The sequence below is a fragment of the Littorina saxatilis genome, linkage group LG12 (genome assembly GCF_037325665.1).
Source record: "Littorina saxatilis isolate snail1 linkage group LG12, US_GU_Lsax_2.0, whole genome shotgun sequence".
In the NCBI taxonomy this organism is placed as follows: Eukaryota; Metazoa; Mollusca; class Gastropoda; order Littorinimorpha; family Littorinidae; genus Littorina; species Littorina saxatilis.
In genome coordinates, this window is record NC_090256.1 from 79,448,384 (window position 1) to 79,476,165 (window position 27,782).

At 42.0% G+C, this 27,782-nt stretch overlaps 1 protein-coding gene and 1 pseudogene across 1 annotated transcript in view; both read right to left on the reverse strand.

Annotated features, from left to right (window-relative positions):
* Nucleotides 1–3,116, reverse strand: part of LOC138981585 (uncharacterized) — a 3,416-nt pseudogene extending 300 nt beyond the window's left edge.
* The window catches only part of LOC138982869 (hephaestin-like protein), a 34,235-nt gene extending 14,872 nt beyond the window's left edge, over nucleotides 1–19,363 (reverse strand). Inside the window, exons 1-4 of the mRNA XM_070356257.1 lie at nucleotides 19,112–19,363; nucleotides 10,511–10,782; nucleotides 5,437–5,649; nucleotides 4,622–4,785 (exon numbers count right to left, since the gene is read on the reverse strand). Of these exons, the coding sequence (XP_070212358.1) occupies nucleotides 4,622–4,785; nucleotides 5,437–5,649; nucleotides 10,511–10,782; nucleotides 19,112–19,278 (816 nt within the window). The 5' untranslated portion in view covers nucleotides 19,279–19,363. The remainder of the gene's footprint in view (nucleotides 1–4,621; nucleotides 4,786–5,436; nucleotides 5,650–10,510; nucleotides 10,783–19,111) is intronic.
* Between the last annotated feature and the right edge of the window lie 8,419 nt (nucleotides 19,364–27,782).

Consider the following 27,782-nt stretch of genomic DNA (forward strand, 5'->3'; position numbering starts at 1 on the left):
AGTAAGGCCGAAGACCGAGACAGGGTCGCGCTGGTCTACGCAAAGGGTGGGTTTATCATATGAATGAATGAATGCACAATTGAAGTTTAATGAAGATCTGTTGCAGTTGCTTCTGGGATTCGTTCTACACACACACACACACACACACACACACACACACACACACACACACACACACACACACACACACACACACACACACGCAAACACGCTCTCTCTCACACACACACACACACACACACACACTCACACACACACATACACACACACACAAACTCACACACACATACACACTCACTCACACACACACACACACACACACACACACACACACACACACACACACTCGTCTCGATTCCCAGTCTACCTGAAAACATTGAGTCAAAACTAGATTTAATGTAAAAAGTAACTTCCTCATCATTTCTTCACTAGAGACTTTTACTCTAGAGGCAGTCAAAGAGAGAGCTTGTAGTTTAAGTAAATAGCCTATCAACTCTGCCTTGCTAAGCACAAAGGTTTAGAAATAGCATAAAATAAAGACAGCGCCATCAGACCTCATCTCGGACATCCCTCACACACTCACAAGTGTTCGTCAAAACTCGTTAAAAGTTGAATAAATGTTAAATGTTATTAAATGTTATTGAGAGCAACCAGAGCTGTGTTGTGTCGAGTGGGATATTCACGTCACCTTGGTACAGTGAGAAAAGTCCATCTTCCTGTGATCTGCTTGACTGTCTATTTGCTAAGCGGGCACTGTCGAATTGGCTCAACCATCCAATTGCTTTTATGTGAAACGGTTTTTGACACCTGTCATATATTTCCATCAGACTGCCCAGTACATTAGTACCTATCACGACGTGACCCTTTTGGGACCATCTCATTATTACATATATCTTTTTTGTCGTGTTTATTGCAATTTTTATTTATTTTATTCATGTAACCCTAGGGTTTTTTTGAAATAAATATTGACTTGACTTGACAAAAGGAAGCGTTCCTTCATATCGGGTGTGTTATCACCACAGAGTCAATTCTACGAGACTGGCCCAACAAAGGACAACAGAAGTTATAACCCTTTACTGCAAGTGTCCCCTTATTAAATGGGGGCCTCACATAACAGTTACGACCTTGGGAAGTCAACTTGTCGCCGACATTCAGATACTATTCCTTTTGCTGCAAGTGTCCCCTTATCAAATTCGGCCAACTTTGTTGCCGGTATTCTGATGCTATTCTTTTTAATGCAAGTGTCCTCTTATCAAATGGGGGCCTCATATAACAGTTATGGCCTTGGAAAGTGAATGCCTTGTATTCTTGTCAGCAACTTGTCGCCGATATTCAGATGCCATTCCCTTTCCTGCAAGTATTCCCTTATCAAATTCGGCCTCACATAAAAGTCACGACCTTGGAATTAAAGTGCATGCCTTATATTGTTGTCCGTAACATATAACAGGTATTCAGATGCTAGAGTGCTTGCTCATAGTACAAAATAGCCAGCGGTACACCGTTTTAAAAGTACATGTACTTGCATTTTTTTTATATCGTGTGATAGATCATTTTCACCACCATTGAATAACACCAACCATTGAATAACACCAACCATTGAATAACACCAATCATTGTATAACACCAACAATTGTATACCACCAACCATTGAATAATACCAACCATTGTATAACACCAACCATTGTATAACACCAACCATTGTATAACACCAACCATTGTATAACACTAACCATTGAATAACACCAACCATTGTATAACACCAACCATTGTATAACACCAACCATTGAATAACACCAACCATTGTATAACATCAACCATTGTATAACACCAACCATTGTATAACACCAACCATTGTATAACACCAACCATTGAATAACACCAACCATTGAATAACACCAACCATTGAATAACACCAACCATTGTATAACACCAACCATTGTATACCACCAACCATTGTATAAAGCCAACTATTAAATAACACCAACCATTGTATAACACCAACCATTGTAAAACACCAACAATTGTATAACACCAACCATTGAATAACGCCAACCATTGTATACCACCAACCATTGTATAAAGCCAACTATTAAATAACACCAACCATTGTATAACACCAACCATTGTAAAACACCAACAATTGTATAACACCAACCATTGAATAACGCCAACCATTGAATAACACCAACCCTTGAATAACACCAACCATTGTATAACACCAACCATTGTAAAACACCAACCATTGAATAACGCCAACCATTGAATAACGCCAACCATTTAATAACACCAACCATTCAATAACACCAACCATTCAATGACATCAACCATTGTATAACACCAACCATTGAATAACGCCAACCATTGAATAACACCAACCATTGAATAAGGCCAACCATTGAATAACGCCAACCAATGAATAATGCCAACCATTGAATAACGCCAACCATTGAATAACGCCAACCATGGAATAACGCCAACCATTGTATAACATCAAACACCATTGTATAATGCCAACCATTGTATAACACCAACCATTGTATAATATCAACCACCATTGTATAACGCCAACCATTGAATAACGCCAACCATTGAATAACACCAACCATTGAATAACGCCAACCATTGAATAACGCCAACCATTGTATAACACCAACCATTGTATAACACCAACCATTGAATAACACCAACCATTGTATAACACCAACCATTGTATAACACCAACCATTGAATAACACCAACCATTGTATAACATCAACCATTGTATAACATCAACCATTGTATAACATCAACCATTGAATAACACCAACCATTGTATAACACCAACAATTGTATACCACCAACCATTGAATAACACCAACCATTGTATAACACCAACCATTGTATAACACCAACCATTGTATAACACCAACCATTGAATAACACCAACCATTGAATAAGACCAACCATTGTATAACACCAACCATTGAATAACACCAACCATTGTATAACACCAACCATTGTATAACACCAACCATTGAATAACACCAACCATTGTATAACATCAACCATTGTATAACCTCAACCATTGTATAACACCAACCATTGAATAACACCAACCATTGTATAACACCAACCATTGTATAACACCAACAATTGTATAACACGAACAATTGTATACCACCAACGATTGAATAACACCAACCATTGTATAACACCAACCATTGTATAACACCAACCATTGTATAACACCAACCATTGTATAACACCAACCATTGTATAACACCAACCATTGTATAACACCAACCATTGAATAACACCAACCATTGAATAACACCAACCATTGTATAACACCAACCATTGTATAACACCAACAATTGTTTACCACCAACCATTGTATAACGCCAACTATTGTATAACATCAACCATTGTATAACGCCAACCATTGAATAACATCAATCATTGTATAACGCCAACCATTGTATACCACCAACCATTGTATAAAGCCAACTATTAAACAACACCAACCATTGTAAAACATCAACCATTTTATAACACCAACCATTGAATAACACCAACCATTGAATAACACCAACCATTGTATAACACCAACCACCATTGTATAACGCCAACCATTGAATAACACCAACCATTGTATAACACCAACCATTGTATACCACCAACCATTGTATAAAGCCAACTATTAAACAACACCAACCATTGTAAAACACCAACAATTGTATAACACCAACCATTGAATAACGCCAACCATTGAATAACACCAACCCTTGAATAACACCAACCATTGTATAACACCAACCATTGTAAAACACCAACCATTGAATAACGCCAACCATTTAATAACGCCAACCATTTAATAACACCAACCATTCAATAACACCAACCATTGTATAACACCAACCATTGTATAACACCAACCATTGAATAACGCCAACCATTGAATAACACCAACCATTGAATAAGGCCAACCATTGAATAACGCCAACCAATGAATAACGCCAACCATTGAATGACGCCAACCATTGAATAACGCCAACCATGGAATAACGCCAACCATTGTATAACATCAAACACCATTGTATAATGCCAACCATTGTATAACACCAACCATTGTATAATATCAACCACCATTGTATAACGCCAACCATTGAATAACGCCAACCATTGAATAACACCAACCATTGAATAATGCCAACCATTGAATAACGCCAACCATTGAATAACGCCAACCATTGTATAACATCAACCACCATTGTATAACGCCAACCATTGTAAAACGCCAACCATTGTATAACATCAACCACCATTGTATAACGCGAACCATTGTATAACATCAAACACCATTGTATAACGCCAACCATTGTATAACGCCAACCATTGAATAACGCCAACCATTGTATAACATCAACCACCATTGTATAACGCCAACCATTGTATAACGCCAACCATGGTATAACACCAACCATTGTATAACATCAACCATTGTATAACGCCAACCATTGTATAACATCAACCATTGTATAACGCCAACCATTGAATAACATTAACCATTGTATAACGCCAACCATTGTATAAAGTCAACCATTGACGGTATGTCGCCAACCATTGAATAACGACTCTGTACCTGAAAATCTGCATCCTCCTTTAAAGTCTCCATAGCCTGAGTGTTGGTCAGTCCCAGGTAGTTGCGGATGTTGTGGTCAATGTACCAGCTCTCGTTCTCGTCCATCACGTCCAACAGGATGGCTATCTGGGCTGCGTAATCCTGCTTGATTTTGACCTCTGCCCCTGGACAGCGTGAGAGGGGGGGGGGGGGGGGGGGGGGGGTGGAGGAGTAATGAATCGTAAACGCAATGAAATAAGGATAGTCTCGAAAAGCAGGTCGAAGGTCGAAGGTCGAACACCTGGGTGTTCTTTATTTTTTATTTCTTATTATATGAAATACGGATTCCAGGATGTGTTCGTTACTTGTGCAGGTGTCACGAACTGAAAACTCTGCCTGAACAATCCTTCTCATTGCGGTCAATGCGCATGCACTAACATGGGAAGATTAATCAGGTCGTGATCAACCTAACCCTAACCCTAACCCTAACCCTAACCCTTACCCTAACCCTCACCCTAATCCTAACCCTAACCCATGGTTCGTTCGGTCAAAGGGTCGCATTTTTTAAGTCCAAGATTGACGCATGCGCATTGACCGCAATGAGAAGGATTGTTCAGCAGAGGTTTCAGTTCGTGACACAGGCAGTGGTCAAATAGTTTCTTTTTCGTCATCATTCGCGGTGTCTTATGCAGCGTGCGTGGATTGATGAATCACTGGATGATTCTCAGTAGTACAGCAATCACACTAGTAGCATTAGCATCTCTAGCTGATAGTCTTGTTGAGGGAATGATACACACATCCACTGCACCCCCTCCCAACAAAAACAGAGATCATACCTTGTCTACAAGTCAGCAGTATGCCAATCAGTCCAGCATTGACGTCCCTAACCGTGTTGATGTGGGAGTGGTATGTCCAGGTGAGACACTCGGGGTCGTCAGGTGTGGGAGAAGCGGTGTCCGTCACGTTCCAGATCATGGTGTACACCTGTCCAGGCCCCACATTTTCGTCCAGTTTGTCGGCTCCAGATGTACCATCCACATACAGCGCACCTGGGGAGAAAGATCGACTTACATCTCAGCGTCAGCTGTTTGAAGTGGTCAATGGTACACGAGCAAAATTGCTAATAACTGTTGACCGAATAACTTCATATTTAGTGTATATTAACTTCAGCTTATGCATGATCGTTGCACAGAGTGGCAATTGTGTAGATAAAATGGTTTGACTTTTGTGCTATTTCACAAAAAAGTTTCAAATTGCAGAGATCGACTCCACAGTTCGAGGTTTGAAATTGAGCGGTGGCCAAACTAACCCAATTTAAACCCTCCAGAGTGTTACCTCTGGGGTTATTCAAATAATCTATTATACCGTAACGAACATTAGACAATCAGTGACTCTATTACAGCAATTACAGACAGGGTCAGGGTATTTGTCATGGGGGACTGCATTCATGTCACTGATGAATTTTGCGCGCCTTTGCGCAGGTGTAACTTTACAACGAAGGGGGATTTTTTTTATAGTCATTTGTGCGTGCGTGCGTGCGTGCGTGCGTCCGTACGTACGTGCGTGCGTGCTTGTGTGCGTGTTTGTAAGTCTATCTGTCTGTTGCCTTTCTGAAAGGCCATCGTTTAAAGGCACACACAGCCTCCCGCAAACCATCCGTTTCTGATCATTGAGCTCCCCGAGCCTCTACATACAGCACAAGCATACTTCCATATGAACGCTCACCGAACGGGAACATCCTGGCTGCTTTCCATCGAGAGTGAGACATTTTTAAAGAATTTATTTCGTGCAGTCAGAACGGACTGTTTGATACCACAATCGGACGCCTCGTTTTGGCGCTAGAACTAACTTTTACAATCTAAATAATAAATTGACAGCTTGTAACACAAACATTCTTATATCATAAAAGAATTATTTTTGTATCAAGACAAGATCAGTACAACTCGAAGTTTTAACAGTTTAAAAAAAAAAGGGAGTCCGGTGCAGGTCACGCATTGTCGTGTTTCTCAAGCAGACGAACTTTCTGCATGTCGCTGCTTTCTTTGAAGTCTACCGCGGCCGATAAGTTCGTGTGACTCGCAGTCGTTTGTTACATTTTAGATTCAGAGGTACACAATATTGTGCTATTGCAGATACAGCGAGTCGCATTCAAATCACAAACTGACGACGAAATTGTGAAAAAAAGGAAAGTGTGTTTGTTTGTTTGTTTGTTTGTTTGCTTAATGCCCAGCCGACCACGAAGGGCCATATCAGAGGGCCCCAAAGGGTTTAAAATCGTGATCGTGATTGGCGTTTTTTGACCTTTCTGTGACCGTGATTGCCAAAATTTCCATTTCTGTGATCGTGATGGGACTTTGCCCGTGATCCGTGATGACAAAAAAATCAAGTCTCGTGATCGTGATCGTCATTTGTTTTCGTGATCGTGATGGGCATTATTGCAAAGCATTTTATTTTCAACGTACATTTTTCACAGCTCTATCACTCAATGATCCTCTATTCGTCAAGGAGCCAATCCCGATTGAAGGGAAGCAACAACACATTCAGAAATATGATTTTGACAGCGATTGCTTCCCTGTAAGAGAACCAATCACACAAAAAAGAGATCGAATCAGAAGGCGAATTACAAAAGTCTGCCAAACTTCATCCAATGGAAGGGCTTCGTGCTAAAGTTTTGAGTGCATTCAGTCAAATTCGAATTCGAAGATCAAAAATGGCGTGCAGCGGTACTGTCATCGAACTTCTGTTATATTTTGTGGATTCAAGCCAGACCAAAGCAGGCGGCGAGAATGCCTTCCTACGGGTCCGTCTTTCCGAAGACGAAATGTCAAGGTATGTTGATCTATCAGGGCCGGACTAGGTAAGTACTAGGGGGAGGGGTTACAGATGCGGGTCCAGGGGGCAAAGCCCCTTGGTGGGGTTGCCCCCTTGAAGCTGAACGGTTTTTGATGTTTCTGGAGGGAAAGGAAGCCTCTCCTTGAACGAAAAAGGTAAATTCGACAGCAAGCTGTATAGGCAATGAAGAAGAATTGAGATTGTAAGGACTCATACTTTTCATCACAAAATTCGTTGAAGAAAAATGTCTTTCGAAAGGGGGTGAGAGGTGCGATTTCTCCTTGGATTTCATGATGATCCAGATGCAACCCCCCCCCCCTTCCTCCCCCACAAAAAAAAGCGTTTGGGAGGTACATGCTTAAGCCAGGGGGGAGGGGGGTAGCGCAACCCCTGTAACCCCCCCCCCTAGTCCGGCCCTGTCTATGTTGCTCTATGACTGTTCTGAATGTAGGCAAAGATCTTGAAATTTGTTCAAGATCTTTGAGTTTGATTGAGATCATTGACATTGTCGACATTGCCACGTCCGGCTGTGACTCCCTCAGTGTGACCTCGACTGGCTCGAGTCTGATCGAGTCTGCGTGTAGCCAAAACCGAAACTAGAAATGTGTTTTTCATCCCAGCAACGTGGACACGCTTGGCATATATTCTAATTGTCGCTTAATTCTTTGCATTAAGCTTGGATTTATTTTAGCGCCTGTAAACTTATCAACAATGGGTTAAATTCAGGAACTATGGCGGGGAGACGTGCCAGTTTGGGTCACTTGATCCTCATGTCAAAGTCGATCAAAGTCATGTTCGTTGGGGATTTTGTTATTATAGACTCTACCATCACACATACATGTACTTTAATTTCAACCCGCCCAATAGTTTTTGAGAAAATGGGTTTAAAAGATTTAGCTCTGGAAATGTGAAATTGTGCAAGTATATATTCATGTGTGTGAGTGAGGGTGTGGGAGTTGAATGTGTATGAGTGCAGGGGCGGATTAGGGGGGGGGGAGGTTACAGGGGTTCCGGAACCCCTCCCCCACCCCCCCGGCTGTCAAAAAAACCCTAACACTAACTTTAAAAGAAATAATGAGTGGCTGCTGACACCAGTTGATCATCATATTTAAAATCAAGGATAAGCCATACATTGTTCATAAAATAGCTAAAACTCTTCAGCTTCTGGGGGGCTAAGCCCCCCCAGACCCCCCAACGGGGCCCATGTCCCCCACAAGGGGTCTACCCCTGGACCCCAGGTTGTAACCCTCCCCCCACCCCCTCTGGCTTAACTGCTCCGCCCCTGGAGTGTATATTCCTGTGAGTGTTTGTATGAGAGAGAGCGAGAGAAAAAACAATGAAAACAACATTCTTGTTACTGATTACAAATCATGAATCGATATGTATTTCTATGTGTGTATGAAAGAGAATTCAAAAAGATTAAAAAAAAGTGCAACAGTTGTTACTTTGTGTTGAATAAACAATAGATCCAGAGGAGCGAATTACTGTGTGGTTGTGTTTACTTTGACACGTGCTTTCTGTACCTGCAACTTTTACCGTGACCGTGATTTGCCACTGGGGTTCGTGATCGTGAAAACAAAAATCAAGGTAACTGTGATCGTGAAAGCTAAAATTTCCCTTCCCGTGATCGTGATGATACCCCCCCTTTGGGGCCCTCATATCAGGGCGGTGCTGCTTTGACATTTAACATGCGCCACACACAAGACAGAAGTCGCAGCACAGGCTTCATGTCTCAACCAGTCACATTATTCTGACACCGGACCAACCAGTCCTAGCACTAACCCCATAATGCCAGACGCCAGGCGGAGCAGCCACTAGATTGCCAATTTTAAAGTCTTAGAGTATGACCCGGCCGGGGTTCGAACCCACGACCTCCCGATCACGGGGCGGACGCCTTACCACTAGGCCAACCGTGCCGGTAGAAAAGTGTGTGACACGGGTTCACGATGGCTCATTGGTAAAATAAACCACGAAATCTGGTGTGTGGTTGACGCAACCTAAATAGCCATTCAAACGAACTGTGTCATTTAATGCCGTTAAGTGCTATTGCAAGTGTGTTGCATAAGGTTAGAACTGCTTTTTATATTTAGTCAAGTTTTGACTAAATGTTTTAACATAGAGGGGGGAATCGAGACGAGGGTCGTGGTGTATGTGTGTCTGTCTGTCTGTCTGTGTGTGTGTGAAGAGCGATTCAGACTAAAGTACTGGACCGATCTTTATGAAATTTTACCAGAGATTTTCTGGGTATGATATCCTCAGACGTTATTTTTCATTTTTTTATAAATGTCTTTGATGACGTCATATCCGGCTTTTCGTGAAAGTTGAGGCGGCACTGTCACGCTCTCATTTTTCAACCAAATTGGTTGAAATTTTGGTCAAGTAATCTCCGACGAAGCCCGGACTTCGGTATTGCATTTCAGCTTGGTGGCTTAAAAATTAATTAATGACTTTGGTCATTAAAAATCTGAAAATTGTAAAAAAAATATTTTTTTATAAAACGATCCAAATTTACGTTCATCTTATTCTCCATTATTTTCTGATTCCAAAAACATATAAATATGTTATATTTGGATTAAAAACAAGCTCTGAAAATTAAAAATATAAAAATTATGATCAAAATTAAATTTTCGAAATCAATTTAAAAACACTTTCATCTTATTCCTTGTCGGTTCCTGATTCCAAAAACATATAGATATGATATGTTTGGATTGAAAACACGCTCAGAAAGTTAAAACGAAGAGAGGTACAGAAAAGCGTGCTATCCTTCTCAGCGCAACTACTACCCCGCTCTTCTTGTCAATTTCACTGCCTTTGCCATGAGCGGTGGACTGACGATGCTACGAGTAGTCTATACGGTCTTGCTGCGTTGCATTGCGTTCAGTTTCATTCTGTGAGTTCGACAGCTACTTGACTAAATGTTGTATTTTCGCCTTACGCGACTTGTTTCGTTCTGTAAGCCATTTGAGGCATACTGGGCCTTTTAACCTGGAAATCGAAATGCTCTTTGACTACACAAATTCCCTCCTGAACCCAAGACATCGTCATTGCACAAGATCGATCCACCAAACACATTCTTACCTTCGTTTTCCTTACTGTACTGAGCACCATGAGGATGCATAGAGAATCTCCTTCCGGCCAGAACAGCCATGTTTTTGAAGACAATTTTTATCACATCTCCTTGTTCCCCCATAAGAATTGGTCCTAGCAGCCCCATCCATTTCTCGCGCGGTTTCCGCGTGACAAACGTTGCATCGGTGAACTCTCTGTACATAGCTTTCATATACTTTCTCCCGATACGCTGGGGCCCGGGCTCCAGAAATGTTTTCCAATCACTCTGCTGGTTTAGGTCCCTGTGAAAACAAAAGTATAAATGAATGCATGAATGAGGGAACAAATGAATGAATCACTAACCACTCATTCACTCAATCATTGAATTAGTCAACCAGTCAATCAATTGTTCGATCGATCACCCAAACCAACACCCAATCAATCAATCAATTCGTCCATCCATCCATTTTAATATATTCTTCAGCAAAACTTGAGGAGTTGGAAAAGAGATATGAGAGAACTCGGGCGTGGCCGGGATAGCTAAGGGCTGATACTGGGGGGGGGGGGGGGGGAGGCACTCATTTATTCCCTCTCCCAAACACACACACTAACACACACTTCAAACAATATGTGTGCGCGATGTCCTCATAGGTTGCACTCATGGTAACAAGTGTGGCTGACCAGATTATTTTCTTCTTCTAGTGCTGGAGTACTGGAATAGAACACTTTAATGTGGAATCACTTGGAAGAGCATGTTGTTCATTCTTCTGGAATTTATCTAACTGTGTCGTGCTATCAGACTGAGCAAACAGTCCCCTTAGGCTCCCCTGTCATGTCTTTTTGTGAAGGAGGCACCCCATGACCCAAGATAACTCCAATACATTGGAACCGAGCACGTGAGAAAGGGCATGTTGACCTTAAAGGCGACCTTCTTCTCATGAAGACCAGCTTTGAAATAACGGGCCCAGTGGCGAGGTGGTAAGACATCGGCCTCATAATCGGGAGGTCGTGCGTTCGAATCCCGGTCGCTGCTGCCAGGTGGGTTAAGAGTGGAGATTTTTCCGATCTCCCAGGTCAACTTATGTGCAAACCTGCTAGTGACTTAACCCCCTTCGTGTGTACACGCAAGCACAAGACCAAGTGCGCACGGAAAAAATCCTGTAATCCATGTCAGAGTTCGGTGGGTTATAGAAACACGAAAATACCCAGCATGCCTCCCCCAAAATCGGCGTATGCTGCCTGCATGGCGGGGTAAAAAAAAAGTCATACACGTAAAAATCCACTCGTGCTAAAAACATGAGTGAACGTGGGAGTCTAAGCCCATGAACGAAGAAGAAAAAGAAGAAGAAATGACGATAAATCTGTCCACATTGTTTGTCAGGTGGGATAAGACCATCATAGACGCATAGCAAACGCCTGCAGCCTGCCTGCTTTTAGTGCATGGTGGGATCTAAGCGCGCAGACAAGAACATTATTTAGCTGTTCCGGCGTTTCGTTGATTTATGGATTCGTTTATTTTTGCTGAGTTAATTCTATAACTTTTAACTTGGCCAGTCTGCGAAATTCATTCAAATGAAAGCTGGTAAAGGTGTGTGTTGGGATACACGATCGTTGTTTTTACTGAAACGGGAAGGAAAATATCTTTAAAACTAAAGTACATATAAATGTTTCAAAGGACGCAGTACCATGCATGGTCTGCAAAACTTGAAATCGGTCATGTTTCTGTGAGAAGATAACGGGGTGTCAAGTTATCACTATACAAAGACAGACGCGTCGTGGGAGAGTCAAGATAAGTCGTTCACCTTATGAAAGGGGGGACAGAACGTGACATGTTTTTTTGGGGAAAAGTCACACAACACACTCTTGAGCCACGTGCTAAGCATGGTCGGCATGTAAGCATGTACTGTCTTTTTACGCCGCCTTTATGTAATACAGCGGCGTATAGGTTTCACTATGTCTGTTTGTTTGTTTGTTTGTTTGTTTGGTTGTTTGTTTGTATCTCTGTTTGTTTGTTTGTTTCTCTATTTGTCTACGAATTAGACTTGTATCTCTGGTTGTTTTACGTTTGAACCTTTTGGAATCTACGTGATTATTTTTGCTTCCATACCAAATGATTTTGCAAAATTATAAAAACAGAACAGGTTATATTTTGCCTATTACCACGATGTATCCCTATGCACAGTCCCAGTAAACCCCGTACCTTCTGTGTTGACAGTAAACCCCGTACCTTCTGTGTTGACAGTAAACCCCGTACCTTCTGTGTTGACAGTAAACCCCGTACCTTCTGTGTTGACAGTAAACCCCGTACCTTCTGTGTTGACAGTAAACCCCGTACCTTCTGTGTTGACAGTAAACCCCGTACCTTCAAGTCTGTGTTGAATTACCAGAAACCTTGATGCTTGGCTCTGTCCTGTGCTTTGGGAAGCTTGATATTTCTATAGTAATGAATATAGAATGTATGTGGTTTGTAAAAAACAAAAACAAACTTATTTGTGTGTGTGTGTGTGTGCATGCTACTTAGCAACCTTTGCTCTGGTTAATGACATTAAAAGCTCATGTTTTCAAACACATTCCAATAGACCTTTTCTCATGCACTGTCATAAAGGGTTTGAGGTCATGTGATAACGAGACAAATTTCATCTCTTGGTGGTCCCTATACCATCGTGGTCTCCCAGATTTTAAACTGCAATGATTGTGAGGGATTCAGAAAGGTTTGAAATCATGTGATTGTCAGATCACTTCAGTCCCTATATTCCCGTCCTCCCTAGCAAATTCCCAACGCATTACTGCGTTGCTGCATGGACTGTATGCCCCCATATCCACGTCAAAGTTCGTTTAATCCGAGAAAGGTGTACGTGGTGAATTAAAAACGATTTGAAATCATGTGATATTAAGATAACAAACGTCGTTTGATTGTCACCGTACCCCTCTGTTTTCACAAATCGCGCATTACTCCGTTGCTGCACAATTCTGACGCATTACTGCGCAGCTGAACACAGACACAGACAGACAGACACTGAGACAGACAAACAGACAGACAGACAGAGAAAGAGAGCACCAAAGCGCATCAGGCTTCTAATTACAGTGCCGTGCAGACTACGTAAACGAATGCATGTCCAACACCATGTTTAGAATATAAGCAACAACAACAGCCGTGATGAGAACAATGCAGACCCTGCAACATGTGAACAGCGATCTTCACTTGTCCCATGTTTCCAATTGCCCTCCGTGCATCTGATGTCATGCATTTCGCATTCTTGTTTGCTACATTTTGTTCACGTGTACATATACCTTGAGTGTTCGTGTCACTTGCATCAGTTTTATGAAAAGCTCGGAACTACAAGCAAACTACCAACATGAGATTTTTTATCCTTGAGAAATAAAGTTCTGTCAATTATTGTCTCTCTCTCTCTCTCTCTCTCCCTCTCTCTCTCTCTCTCTCTCTCTGTCTCTCTCTCTGTCTCTCTGTCTCTCTGTCTCTGTCTCTCTGTCTCTGTCTGTCTGTCTCTCTCTCTCTCTCTCTCTCTCTCTCTCTCTTTCTCTCATTTATTGAAAACCTGGAGAATAAAAAGTCCATGGGTCCGGATAAAATACCCGTGAAGTTATTGAAGCTTTCTCTACCGTATATTGTGGGTTCGCTCACGTTTGTATATAACCTTAGTATTGAGCAGAACTTTTTTCCGTCTAAATTGAAAAGCGCCAAAGTCATACCCCTTCCCAAATGTAAAGATCTCTCAGACCCAAGTAATTTTAGACCCATTTCTTTGCTGCCTGTTTTGTCAAAACCATTAGAAAGGCATGTGCACAAGCATCTTCTTGCTTACATGGAAGAACAAAATTTGTTCCATCAGTTTCAATCCGGTTTTCGGTCCAAGCATTCTTGCCACACAGCTCTTACGTCTCTCTGTGAAGCTTGGCTGTCAGCAATGAACAAGTCTGAAGTTACAGGAGCATTGTTTTTGGACTTTAAGAAAGCATTTGACTTAGTCGATCATTCCATATTGCTGAAAAAATTACACTATTATTTGAGAAACGATTCGGTCTGTGACTTCTTTAAATCGTATCTTGCTGACCGGACACAGTATGTCACTCTACAATGCCAGAATTCGTCTACTGCACTAATAAGACATGGCGTCCCTCAAGGGTCTATATTAGGACCTATTCTCTTTTGTATTTACGTTAATGATTTGCCTTTACATGTATCGGATGATAAAGTCAAATGCGAGTTTTTTGCAGACGATTCGTCTATTCATACCAGTAACACCTCGTTGGAATCAGTAAATTCTTCCCTGAAGAACACTTTGGACGAAGTTGCGAAATGGTGCACATCAAATGCCATGATACTGCACCCAGAAAAAAATAAAAGCATTGTTATTACCACAAGACAAAAGCATCAGCTAAGTCCTCTTAAATTACAACTGTCCTTGGGTGCAACTCAAATACAGCAAGTTAAAGAACATCGCATACTTGGTGTAACTGTTGATGAAGAAATGAAATGGCAAACACACATAAGCAACCTGTGCAAAGTGTTATCAAGGAATTTGTATTTGTAAATGTTCGTTCATGCTCATATAATGCCTCATATTAATTTTGCTTCGACATTGTGGGATGGCTGCAGTGATGTTCACTTATTAAAACTCAATTCTCTGTACCGTCGTGCTGCAAAACTTATCCTGTATGAATCGCACATGTCTACAGAAATGAAGTTAAACAGCCTTAATTTCCTTCCCCTAAAAACCCACCTTGCATACAATAAGGCTGTCTTTATGTATAAATTAGTTCATGGTGATGTGCCCAGTTATGTGCAATCCTATTTTACACATGTTACGAAGAGGTATGGGTCTCAAAATTTGCTTCCTCCAATTCCTCGTATAGATCTTTATAAATCCAGCTTAGCTTTTTCAGGATCATCTCTGTGGAATTCTTTGCCAATAGAAATCAAACGATCCGCATCATTAAAGGCCTTTAAAAGGCAGTTGCACACACATTTGATCACACTATAAACTGCCCCTGATGTCTAGTTTCCATTGTGTACTCGGATAATGCATGCAATGCTCTTAAGTGCTTTGTTTTTTATGTTTATACTCGATCATTATTTTGATGTTTTACTAGTTTAATACTTTGATTAGATACTGTTCCTTTTAGGTATGAAATGATAGCATGTGCATGTGTGTAGGTAAGCGAGCGCACGCTCGCGCGCGCGAGCATATGTGTGTGTATATGTGTGCATGTGTGTGTGTGCATGTGTGTGTGCGTGTGTGTGTGTGTGTGTGTGTGTGTGTGTGTGTGTGTGTGTGTGTGTGTGTGTGTGTGTGTGTGTGTGTGTGTGTGTGTGTGTGTGTGTGTGTGGATGTGTGTGTGTGTGTAAGTGTATGTGCGCAGTCTTCGCTTTCGTTTACAATTATTCTCTGTAGTATGTTCCAAGGACAGGTTGGAAGATTAGGCTAAGCCTAAAACCTTTATCCTTATGTAATAAAGTTCTGAGTTCTAAAGTTCTGAGTTCTCTCTCTCTCGCTCTCTCTTCTGTAAATCAAAAAAAATTTCCTCTCAGCTAAATATTACTCCGCTTACGGTGCCTGAAGTATTTCAAGCACTCACTCATTTATAGCAAACCGGGGGATCGACGGGCTTGATGGAAGGGTGCTTAAGTTATCAGCCCCTATAATTTCCGAAACCCTCACTTAGATTTATAATCTCTGTAATACTCTCTGTTTAGACAAAACATATTTTCCAATAGCCCTCAAGCAGGCTAAAATATTTCCTCTGTTTAAACCTGGCAAAAAGAAAGACCCCTCAAATCATAGGCCTATTTCTATACTGTCTGTATGATCAAAACCACTTGAAAAACATATAAACAAACACATATTAGCGCACTTTGACCACAGTCAATTATTTCACCCTAACCAGTCTGGATTTAGAGTTCATCACTCGTGTCACACTGCCTTAGTCTCTCTTGTTGATCAGTGGTTGGAAAAGATCAACGATAATGAATTTTGTGGAGCTGTTTTTGTAGATTTTGCCAAAGCTTTTGATGTAATCGACCACAAGTTGTTGCTGAGGAAACTCACATTATATGGACTCGGGATTGATTCAGTTAAACTTATTACTTCTTTTCTCAGTGACAGGCAACAGGCTGTATACGTAAACGCCTCGGCATCAAGTATGCAGGGTGTACGATATGGCGTACCACAAGGGTCAGTTTTAGTCCCTTTCCTTCTCTCTACATACATAAATGACCTTCCCCTTCACATTGGGAATTTGTGTGAGCTTTTTGCAGATGACACTACCATACATTCTAGTAACACCAATTTAAGTCGTTTATTAGAATCACGGCAAGAAAGTTTAAACCAATTGAGTGAATGGACCGAGCTAAATCACATGCCCCTTAACCCGCAAAAAACAAAATGCATGATAATAACAACTAGGCAAAAACGCCAGAACATAACCTCAACATTTCACGATCTAACGATTATTGATAAACTTGTTGAAAAAGTCGATCATCATAATAAAGTTTTGGGAGTGACCATTGATTACAACCTGCCATGGTCACTTCACATCGAACAACTTTTTAAACTCGTGTCCAAGAAAGTTGATCTATTATCTAGAATCAAATGCTTTCTGAATTTGGAAGCCAGGAAATTATTCTTTAATGCTCATATTCAGTCTGCTATTGATTACGCATCTAGCTTGTGGGACTCGGCAAGTGATAATTCATTCAAACCACTTATTAGATTACACAAACGAGCGCTCAAAAGACGTCTTATCAAAGAAAACAACCCTATCTGAGTTTGACTACATACACTTAGGCATTCTTCCTCTGAAGGCAAGGCTAGGTTATAATAAAGCATACAATTATTCATGGATGTGTACCTGAAACCATATTTTCCAAATTCACGTTGAGAAATTCACGCCAATTGATGAGATTGAACACTCCTCTACCTAGGATTGACCTATTCAAGTCTAGTTTAGTTTATTCAGGTAGCAGTCTCTGGAACACTCCCGAGAAGAAGAAGAAGGAACACTCCCGACAATCCTGTGGCAAACTACCAGCATAAACGTTTTTAAGACCATATATACATCTTATCTCATGAAGTCAAAACAAATATTATGTGTCGCTAGAAAGGTTGTTAAAACCAACAACCGGTGCTTGTCAACAATGTATTATTTTATTCTTTTGTTGTTTTCTTCGATTCCAGTGTATGTCAATGGGCATGGTGTTTACAGCTTTGTTGCGTCAGTGCAATATACTCAATACTACTTTACTCACGTCAAATGAACTCACATGTTTCACTTATGCAATGTATTGTATGTAAATGTATAATATGTTCTTACTTCAGTATATTCATACACATGTAACAGTTGTTTCCTTTACTTGCTTATTCTTTAGCCATTTTAGACTAGTCCATCTTTAGGGCGAGAGCCAATTGTAAAAAAAACACCCAGATCACTGCTTACTCTATTACCCTGGTTAAATAAAGAATTGTTCTTGTTCTTGTTCGTGCCCCCCACCCCCCCCCCCCCCCCTCTCTCTCTCTCTCCCCCCTCCCCCCATCTCTATTATTCGCTTACAATCACGTAATCAGTTGTGAAACTCAAATCGAGCTGTCAGTTTGTGTTTGTTCTGGCCATTCTTGTTGTGAGCCGTGACTATGTGAGGCACGCATTGCCTTTTCTGGGCTTCAGCTAGCTCAAACAAGGGAGTATTCGTCTTAGGATTTCAATCAATTTCGACAGAAGCTTCACTCAAACCCATTGTGCTATTTTGTTAGTCCTGCAAGATCATTGTTACACAGGCCCAAAGTTCTACTTTTATATTTATTGTGAATTTTTTTTTTAAAGAACATCGCACATCGGGCCTATATTCAAGTGCTAAAATGTTTTCGAGTGCGCAAAAAACAGACAAATTGAAAAAAATAAGCAGAAGAAAAAATCATAGAAAAAAAAGTATTTCGAATCCTTGAATTTGACTACCAAAGTACCATCTCCTGGTTGTCGATATGACGGAGTTTTTATGAAGTTGCTCGAAGATTACATCGTGGTCGACCGTTGGTGGTTCAGAACCAAATATAAACCATACAGATAAACACACAAACAAACACAGTCACGGACACAAACAAATAAGATCACCGCCAATGTTAAAAAAGCCAAAAAACAACAACAACAAAACAAAAAAGTGAACTATAAACTGAGTTTATAATAGCTGTTCTCTGTCTTTCCTTTTAAAAGATTTAAACAATCCTCCTCACGACATCTTAAAACAGGAAAGAACATTTTAACTCATTTTGTAAATTACTACATGTATCACATTGTTCTCAAATACGTAATACTGCGAGGTTTTTTTATAGAAAATGCTTAACATTGTCCTTACCAGGACACGAAGTTCTAAGTAGGTGACTAAATGCAATGGTGGTGCAATGGAATGCAACAGGATATCATCAGTTCACAACGCGATAAAAATATAATTATGCTGCATTTCACGACTTTTCAAAGGTTCTCTTTTCGATCAGTACATAATCCAACCCTACCTCCAACACATACAACCCCACACCTCCCAGAAAAAAAAGGGACGAACTTGTCTTTTTTGTCAACAACCACAAAAATCGGTCGCTCATTCAGTCATCTATAACTCACGCCTTGGCAGGGTCGGAAGACCGAAAGGAGGCGAGGTCCCCACCCCCAGGGGCGTAGTCCCACTCCTCTTCCACCACACCCACAAAATACTCTCGCGTCCTCCCCTCCACCGCCAGCGTCGAGAACACGACGACAGCGCAAACACATCGGAGACACCGCAACAGCATCTTGGTTACGGCGAATTTTCTTCGAGTGAAAAGGGCCCTTTCTCGGGAGAGAGAATACAGCTGATTCGCTGTATGAGAAGGAGTTGCGAAAAGCGAGCGTTTATATCCTGATTGCTGCCACTGCGAGTGTCTTGATGAGAGTTCCTTTAAAGACACAGTCCTTCCTGTGCAAACTGAAGTTTGGCTCACTATCTGGAAAGTGAGAATGCTTTGCTAAATATTTCGCCTCTTAAGGACATGATATGGGTTATATGATAATTTGAGGTTTTGTTTTTTTATAAGAAACACAACTGTATGCGTGTTTAGGTGGTATCGGCCATCTGCACTTATGGCAGAATGACCGAGATCTTTTACGTGCCATTGTGGTGACACGGGGGTGGGACATGGCTTCCGTCTCTGGGTCTTCACAAGAGTGACGTTGCCGTTGGTGGGGAAGACGCCCGACAACTCAGCACGACGACAAGTGACAGTGATCTTTTTTCCCTCTCACACAGTCGGGATTGGGCCTTTGCGAGCCGTTCCCACTGGAAAATGGAGCAATTTGTCGTCGTCGCCAAAACGGAAGATAGAAATTGCTCTTTGCTGTTAAGTCGAGTTCACTTTAATCCAAATATGTGTTATGGACATATAGATTTTCATTTTGTAAATAGCTTTTGAAGAGAAAAAAAGTCTTTGATAGGCGTGGATTTTCAGGTTTTTTTTCCGGGTACCATCTCAGATGCTCATAAGTGAGGGCCCCAAAGGGGGGGTATCATCACGATCACGGGAAGGGAAATTTTAGCTTTCACGATCACAGTTACCTTGATTTTTGTTTTCACGATCACGAACACCAGTGGCAAATCACGGTCACGGTAAAAGTTGCAGGTACAGAAAGCACGTGTCAAAGTAAACACAACCACACAGTTATTCGCTCCTCTGGATCTATTGTTTATTCAACACAAAGTGACAACTGTTGCACTTTTTTATTTTATTTTTTTAATTATCTTTCATTCACACATAGAAATACATACGTATCATGATTTGTAATCAGTAACAAGAATGTTGTTTTCATTGGGTTTTTTCTCTCGCTCTCTCGCTCTCTCTCTCTCTCTCTCTCTCTCTCTCTCTCTCTCTCTCTCTCTCTCTCTCTCTCTCTCTCATATCATACAGACACTCACAGGAATATACACTCCAGGGGCGGAGCAGTTAAGCCAGGGGGGGTTACAACCTGGGGTCCAGGGGTAGACCATGTGGGGTACATGGGCAAGGCCCCGTTGGGAGGTCTGGGGGCCCTAGCCCCCCAGAAGCTGAAGAGTTTTAGCTATTTTATGAACAATTTATGGCTTATCCTTGATTTTAAACATGATCAACTCGTGTCAGCAGCCACTCATTTTTTCTTTTAAAGTTAGTATTAAATTTGGTTTTGACAGCCGGGGGGGGGGGGGGGGGGGGTTCCGGAACCCGGAACCCCTGTAACCCCTCCCCCCTAATCCGCCCCTGCACTCATACACATTCAACTCCCTCACTCACACACACATATACATATATATACTTGCACAATTTCACATTTCACATTTCCAGAGCTAAATCTTTTAAACCCATTTTCTCAAAAACTATTGGGTGGATTGAAATTAAAGTACATGTATGTGTGATGGTAGAGTCTATAATCCTGACTAAAGGTCAGTCTTGGAATCATGAAGGTGGGTGAAGGAATATACACTCATACACATTCAACTCATACACATTCAACTCCCACACCCTCACTCACACGCAAGAATACATACTTGCACAATTTCACATTTCCAGAGCTAAATCTTTTAAACCCATTTTCTCAAAAACTATTGGGTGGATTGAAATTAAAGTACATGTATGTGTGATGATAGAGTCTATAATAACAAAATCCCCAACGAACATGACTTTGATCGACTTTGACATGAGGATCAAGTGACCCAAACTGGCACGTCTCCCCGCCATAGTTCCTGAATTTAACCCATTGATAATAAGTTTACAGGCGCTAAAATAAATCCAAGCTTAATGCAAAGAAGCGACAATTAGAATCTATGCCAAGCGTGTCCACGTTGCTGGGATGAAAAACACATTTTTAGTTTCGGTTTTGGCTACACCATAGACCAAATAGCCTGGACCGCCGAGAAATCGCACCTCTCACTCCCTTTCGAAAGACATTTTTCTTCAACGATTTTTGTGATGAAAAGTATGAGTCCTTACAATCTCAATTCTTCTTCATTGCCTATACAGCTTGCTGTCGAATTTACCTTTTTCGTTCAAGGAGAGGCTTCCTTTCCCTCCAGAAACATCAAAAAACGTTCAGCTTCACCCCTACCAAGGGGGCTTCGCCCCCTGGACCCCCACCAAGGGGCTATGCCCCCTGGACCCCCATCTGTAACCCCCCCCCCCCTAGTACCTTCCTAGTCCGGCCAAGAATAGATCAACATACCTTGACATTTCGTCTTCGGAAAGACGGACCCGTAGCCTGACCTTTCCATCAAGGAAGGCATTCTCGCCGCCTGCTTTGGTCTGGTTTGAATCCACAAAATATAACAGAGGTTCGATGACAGTACCGCTGCACGCCATTTTTGATCTTCGGATTCGAATTTGACTGAATGCACTCAAAAGGCTTTAGCACGAAGCCCTTCCATTGGATGAAGTTTGGCAGACCTTTGCAATTAGCCTTCTGATTGGATCTCTTTTTTGTGTGTGATTAGTTCTCTTAAAGGGAAGCAATCGCTGTCAAAATCATATTTCTGAATGTGTTGTTGCTTCCCTTCAATCAGGATTGGCTCCTTGACGAATAGAGGATCATAGAGTGATACAGCTGTGAAAAATGTACGTTGAAAATAAAATGCTTTGCAATAATGCCCATCACGATCACGAAAACAAATGACGATCACGATCACGAGACTTGATTTTTTTGTCATCACGGATCACGGGCAAAGTCCCATCACGATCACAGAAATGGAAATTTCGGCAATCACGGTCACAGAAAGGTCAAAAAACGCCAATCACGATCACGATTTTAAACCCTTTGGGGCCCTCATAAGTCTTTGCAAAGTAGCCGCTATAAAACCAAGACTAATGTGACGTCACATTTCCGCGCAGAGGTCCGGGACGCGTGTAAATCAACGCCTGCGAAGGCAAAATTTGGTGTTTTTCACGTCGGGGCCGAACGAATGCATACATGATTCGTTTTTCGTTGACTCAAGGGTGTTTGGGTGGTGTTTTCAATTCTGTTTTAGGTTCCATCATTATGTGGTCTGTTAAAAAGTAAAACATGTTTTTGAAGGGGCAAAAAGCGGACTTATGAGGTGGGTGGCCAGGGTACCTTTCATTGTGGTAGCAGGGATATTCAATTATATACTGTTCGGTTATTTAGTATGAAAAGAAATCTTGAGAAAAAGGCCAGAGAGGGAACTAGGTTTGTTTGTTTGTTTGTTTGTTTGCTTAACGCCCAGTCCACCACGAAGGGTGATATCAGGGCGGTGCTGCTTTGACATTTAACGTGCGCCACACACAAGACAGAAGTCGCAGCACAGGCTTCATGTCTCACCCAGTCACATTATTCTGACACCGGACCAACCAGTCCTAGCACTAACCCCATAATGAAAGACGACAGGCGGAGCAGCCACTAGATTGCCAATTTTAAAGTCTTAGGTATGACCCGGCCGGGGTTCGAACCCACGACCTCCCGCTCACTGGGCGGACGCCTTACCACTAGGCCACCGTGTTGCGGTAACTAGGTGATTATACTAATAATAAATAATAATAATGGACATTTGCTATAGCGCATAATCATATATATGCTCAATGCGCTTTACAATAACTAGAATAAGTTAACGCAACTAATAATAAAACCATACACAATGAACAAGACCCACAATCTACATAACATAGCATACTCAGCATACTCCATGCAAGTAAACACAAAAGTTTAACACACTCCAAGCACGCAAGACCAAGCAAATGGGGTAAAGACAAAATAAATGGACGTTGTGCCAAAACAAAGGCAATTAACGTTGTAACTGGATATTATTAATGAGAGAAATGAGTACAAATGTATTCGACATTATTGTATGGGTAAGGATGGTTTGGGATCGCAAGCGGGGGTGTGGGGCTGGGGGGGAGGGGCGTTGGTTGGGGAGGGGAAGAGGACTCCTATGGCTCATAAAGGGACAGTAAGCTTGCTGAAGTTTAAATTGTGATCATTTAACTGATGTTTCTACTTGGTCATTCATCTTTCACTGTATATATAAACTCATTTTTCTGTTCACACACACACACACACACACACACACACACACACACACACACACACACACACACACACACACACACACACACACACTAACACACACACTAACACACACACACTAACACACAAATACACACACACACAAACACATACACACACACACACACACACACACACACATACATACACACAAGCACACACACACACACACATACACACATTAAACACAACGCGCGCGCAAACAAACAAACTAATGAACGAACAGACGCACAATTTCACACGCCGCGCAGGAACGCCCGAACACACAAGCAGGCAGGCACTCACACACATACGCACATCCACTCTCCATCCACTCCCCCCCCTCCATTCGTCCAACAAAAAACATTCTGCACGAAAAGCATCAAGTATGTTGATTGGTGGTATGTGTACAAGTAGAAGAGTGGTCTTATTCCATGTAAAAGCCGGGACAGATCTGACTAGAACAGTGGTCTTATTCCATGTAAAAGCCGGGACAGATCTGATAGGAGAGTGGTCTTATTCCATGTAAAAGCCGGGACAGATCTGATAGGAGAGTGGTCTTATTCCATGTAAAAGCCGGGACAGATCTGATAGGAGAGTGGTCTTATTCCATGTAAAAGCCGGGACAGATCTGATAGGAGAGTGGTCTTATTCCATGTAAAAGCCGGGACAGATCTGATAGAAGAGTGGTCTTATTCCATGTAAAAGCCGGGACAGATCTGATAGGAGAGTGGTCTTATTCCATGTAAAAGCCGGGACAGATCTGATAGGAGAGTGGTCTTATTCCATGTAAAAGCCGGGACATATCTGATAGGAGAGTGGTCTTATTCCATGTAAAAGCCGGGACAGATCTGATAGGAGAGTGGTCTTATTCCATGTAAAAGCCGGGACAGATCTGATAGAAGAGTGGTCTTATTCCATGTAAAAGCCGGGACAGATCTGATAGGAGAGTGGTCTTATTCCATGTAAAAGCCGGGACAGATCTGATAGGAGAGTGGTCTTATTCCATGTAAAAGCCGGGACAGATCTGATAGGAGAGTGGTCTTATTCCATGTAAAAGCCGGGACAGATCTGATAGAAGAGTGGTCTTATTCCATGTAAAAGCCGGGACAGATCTGATAGGAGAGTGGTCTTATTCCATGTAAAAGCCGGGACAGATCTGATAGGAGAGTGGTCTTATTCCATGTAAAAGCCGGGACAGATCTGATAGGAGAGTGGTCTTATTCCATGTAAAAGCCGGGACAGATCTGATAGAAGAGTGGTCTTATTCCATGTAAAAGCCGGGACAGATCTGATAGGAGAGTGGTCTTATTCCATGTAAAAGCCGGGACAGATCTGATATTGTGAGTCAAATTGTTTTCACTACAAGGAGTATGCCCTTATTGAGTTATCGGCGACTACAAACGATCTGCTGGACTTTGACACTAAGGCATGATTTCAAATACTTCAGTTTGAAGTCGTTGACAACATTGGTATGGGATACGTGCCTTGAAACAAACGATGCGAAGGTAACGCTTGCATGGATCAGAACTCCTTCCATGTGGCATGTAAATCAAGCTCAAGAACCTAAACTCTGTAAACCTTCCAGTATTTTTTAGCACAATCGTTTGAATGATTCCACGATACTGCACCAGCGTTTTGGACACACAAAAACCACTTCCACAGGCAATATCTCGTTAAGATTTTTGTTTCTCTTTCGTAGTCTTCGTACATTTCTATTCCAAAAGAATGATGTGTGCATGGTAGGCCTATATAAACTTAAGGCCTTGATGAGGAACTTAAACAAACATGCACTCGACAGTTTGCAGGGATACCCGGATGCAAACAGAGGTGCAGTTATGGAATAAACAGGCTATCCCACTTGAATTAATGGAAGGGGGGAAATGCCCAATTGTGTCACTGACTTAAAGGCTGAGTCAAGGACTACTTTAGTAGTCCTTGGGCTGAGTCCTTCCAGTGTAAACAATTCGACTCACCAACTCAGACCGCTGCTCAGGCTTTTACATGGTATAAAACTATTCCTTCACTTGGACATATTCCAAAATTTAACAGCCTTGGTGCTTTTTCTGCAGTCTGGGAATTTGTTCATGATAAAATCTATGAAATTAATTTATTAAAAAAAAATCTGCGCAGGGACCAATCAGGACGTTGAATGTTGGTATATGTCCAAGTGGGTCATGTTCTTATCCATTACCAAACGCGGCCTGTCCAGATCTGAGATTGTGGGCGGATTGGTGCTAAGTGTATACCGATAGAGCCAGCCTACATTATGTAAGCTGCACAAGATCGCCACAATAGTAAGTAGTATTGAAACAGCAGTTTTCCGCTCATGGTTTTGCTTGTGAATGCTCCCTCGAAATCGGCGTATGCTGCCTGAATGGCGGGGTAAAAACGGTCATACACGTACAAATCCACTCGTGTGAACATGGAAGCCTAAGCCCATGAACGAAGAAGAAAAAAAAGAAGAAGCTTCTGAATGCATATTTCATACCACCATATCATTTGTTCCACTCTACATGAGCCTTAACGGCGCTCAGTGTGCAGACAGCGGTGTGCATGTGGCTCGGTGAGATAAACGCAAGGAAGGAAGTCAGAACGGACGTTAGGATTGTGTTAAGAGTGCTGCCATCAAGCCTGGCTTTTCAACATGCATGACTGACGACTCGACACACACACACGCACGTACGAACGCACACACACACACGGCACACGCATGAACACAGACACACGCACACGCACACACACACGCACGCATGAACACAGACACACGCACACACACGCACGCACAAACGCACGCACGCACACACACGCATGCACACACACACACACACACACACACACACACACCGTCACACACACACACACTCCCACGCATATACACACACACACACACACACACACACACACACACACACACACACAAACACACCATCAAGCCTGGCTTTTCAACATACATGACGGACCTCCAGGAATAAACCCTCTTGCTGAACGAGGCGGGGAGTCCATACTAAGCTTGGTACTGTTCTAGCTTTTGAACCCGAGTCACGACCTCCACAAATTAAACCTAAAGTCTATAGGCCTACCCTGTGTAGCCTGACCTTGGAACCTGCAAGCATTTTTTCACGAATTATTTTAAGCGACAATTGGTTTAAATCAAATGTTTTTTAGAATACATGACAATATACAGACTTTTTAAGACTTGATTTTTGTACTTGACATTGATGGAGGTCTGAAAGGGGACTCCACTCCACACAGGGGCGGATCAGTTCATTTTATGGGGGGGGAGGGGTTCAAAAGTATATTGTGAAGATATGGGTGTGAACTTGGCGCGAAGCGCCGAGCCGACGGCGCGAAGCGCCTATAGCTTGCTCAGTTTGTGCTAGGGGGGTTTTGAAAAAAAAGGATGCAAAATGGTGCAATCTGGTGCATTCTGCAGGATATGATCATTACCAGTTTCAGGCAGCAGATTTTGTCACTGATTAATACCCCCAAAATTGAAACTCAATGTAAAATAAAGAAATGCACCATACAAATATTTTTATTTTTCACTGAGGGGGAGGGGGGTTCCGGAAACCCCGGAAACCCCAGAACCCCCCCTCCCCCCCTCGTCCGCCCCTGCCACATCAAACCCATCAGCCAAGCAGGATGACGCCAGTGATAGGAAAAGAATCTATAGGGGAGTGGGGGTAGGAGTACAATGGGGAAAGAATTCGAAGAGAGGAGTAAGGACGAGTGATTACAAAGAGTAATTGTGGTCATGTGAGTGCCCTCTCAAGTTTAGTAAAACGCACAAAATGACGTCATCACATGAAGCTATCCAAAAACTGAGAAATACGGGATACAAGTAAATGATCCCAGGAATGTGTGGATAATTTTCTTGTCAAAAGTCAATCATTTCAATTCAAGTCTTTATTATTTAGCACATTTTTGTTCAGATACAACAATACTCTATTTTTCGGATACAAGAAGTAGTAAGCAACACAACCAATGTAATTCAAATTCCAATTCACCGTTAATACAGGCTTAAATTAATGCCGCTTGAATTCGGATCCTCATATGATGTCATATTATTGTGTCACAAGAACCGAAACTGACGAAAAGGTAAGAGAAACGGCGGCGCGCACACACACACACACATACACACACCTCACCTCCAACTGACCCCGGACCCACCGGGCCCGGCCGCCCCCCCCCCCCCCCCCTACCCCCCCATCCCCAACCCCGCAAAACATAAAAGCAG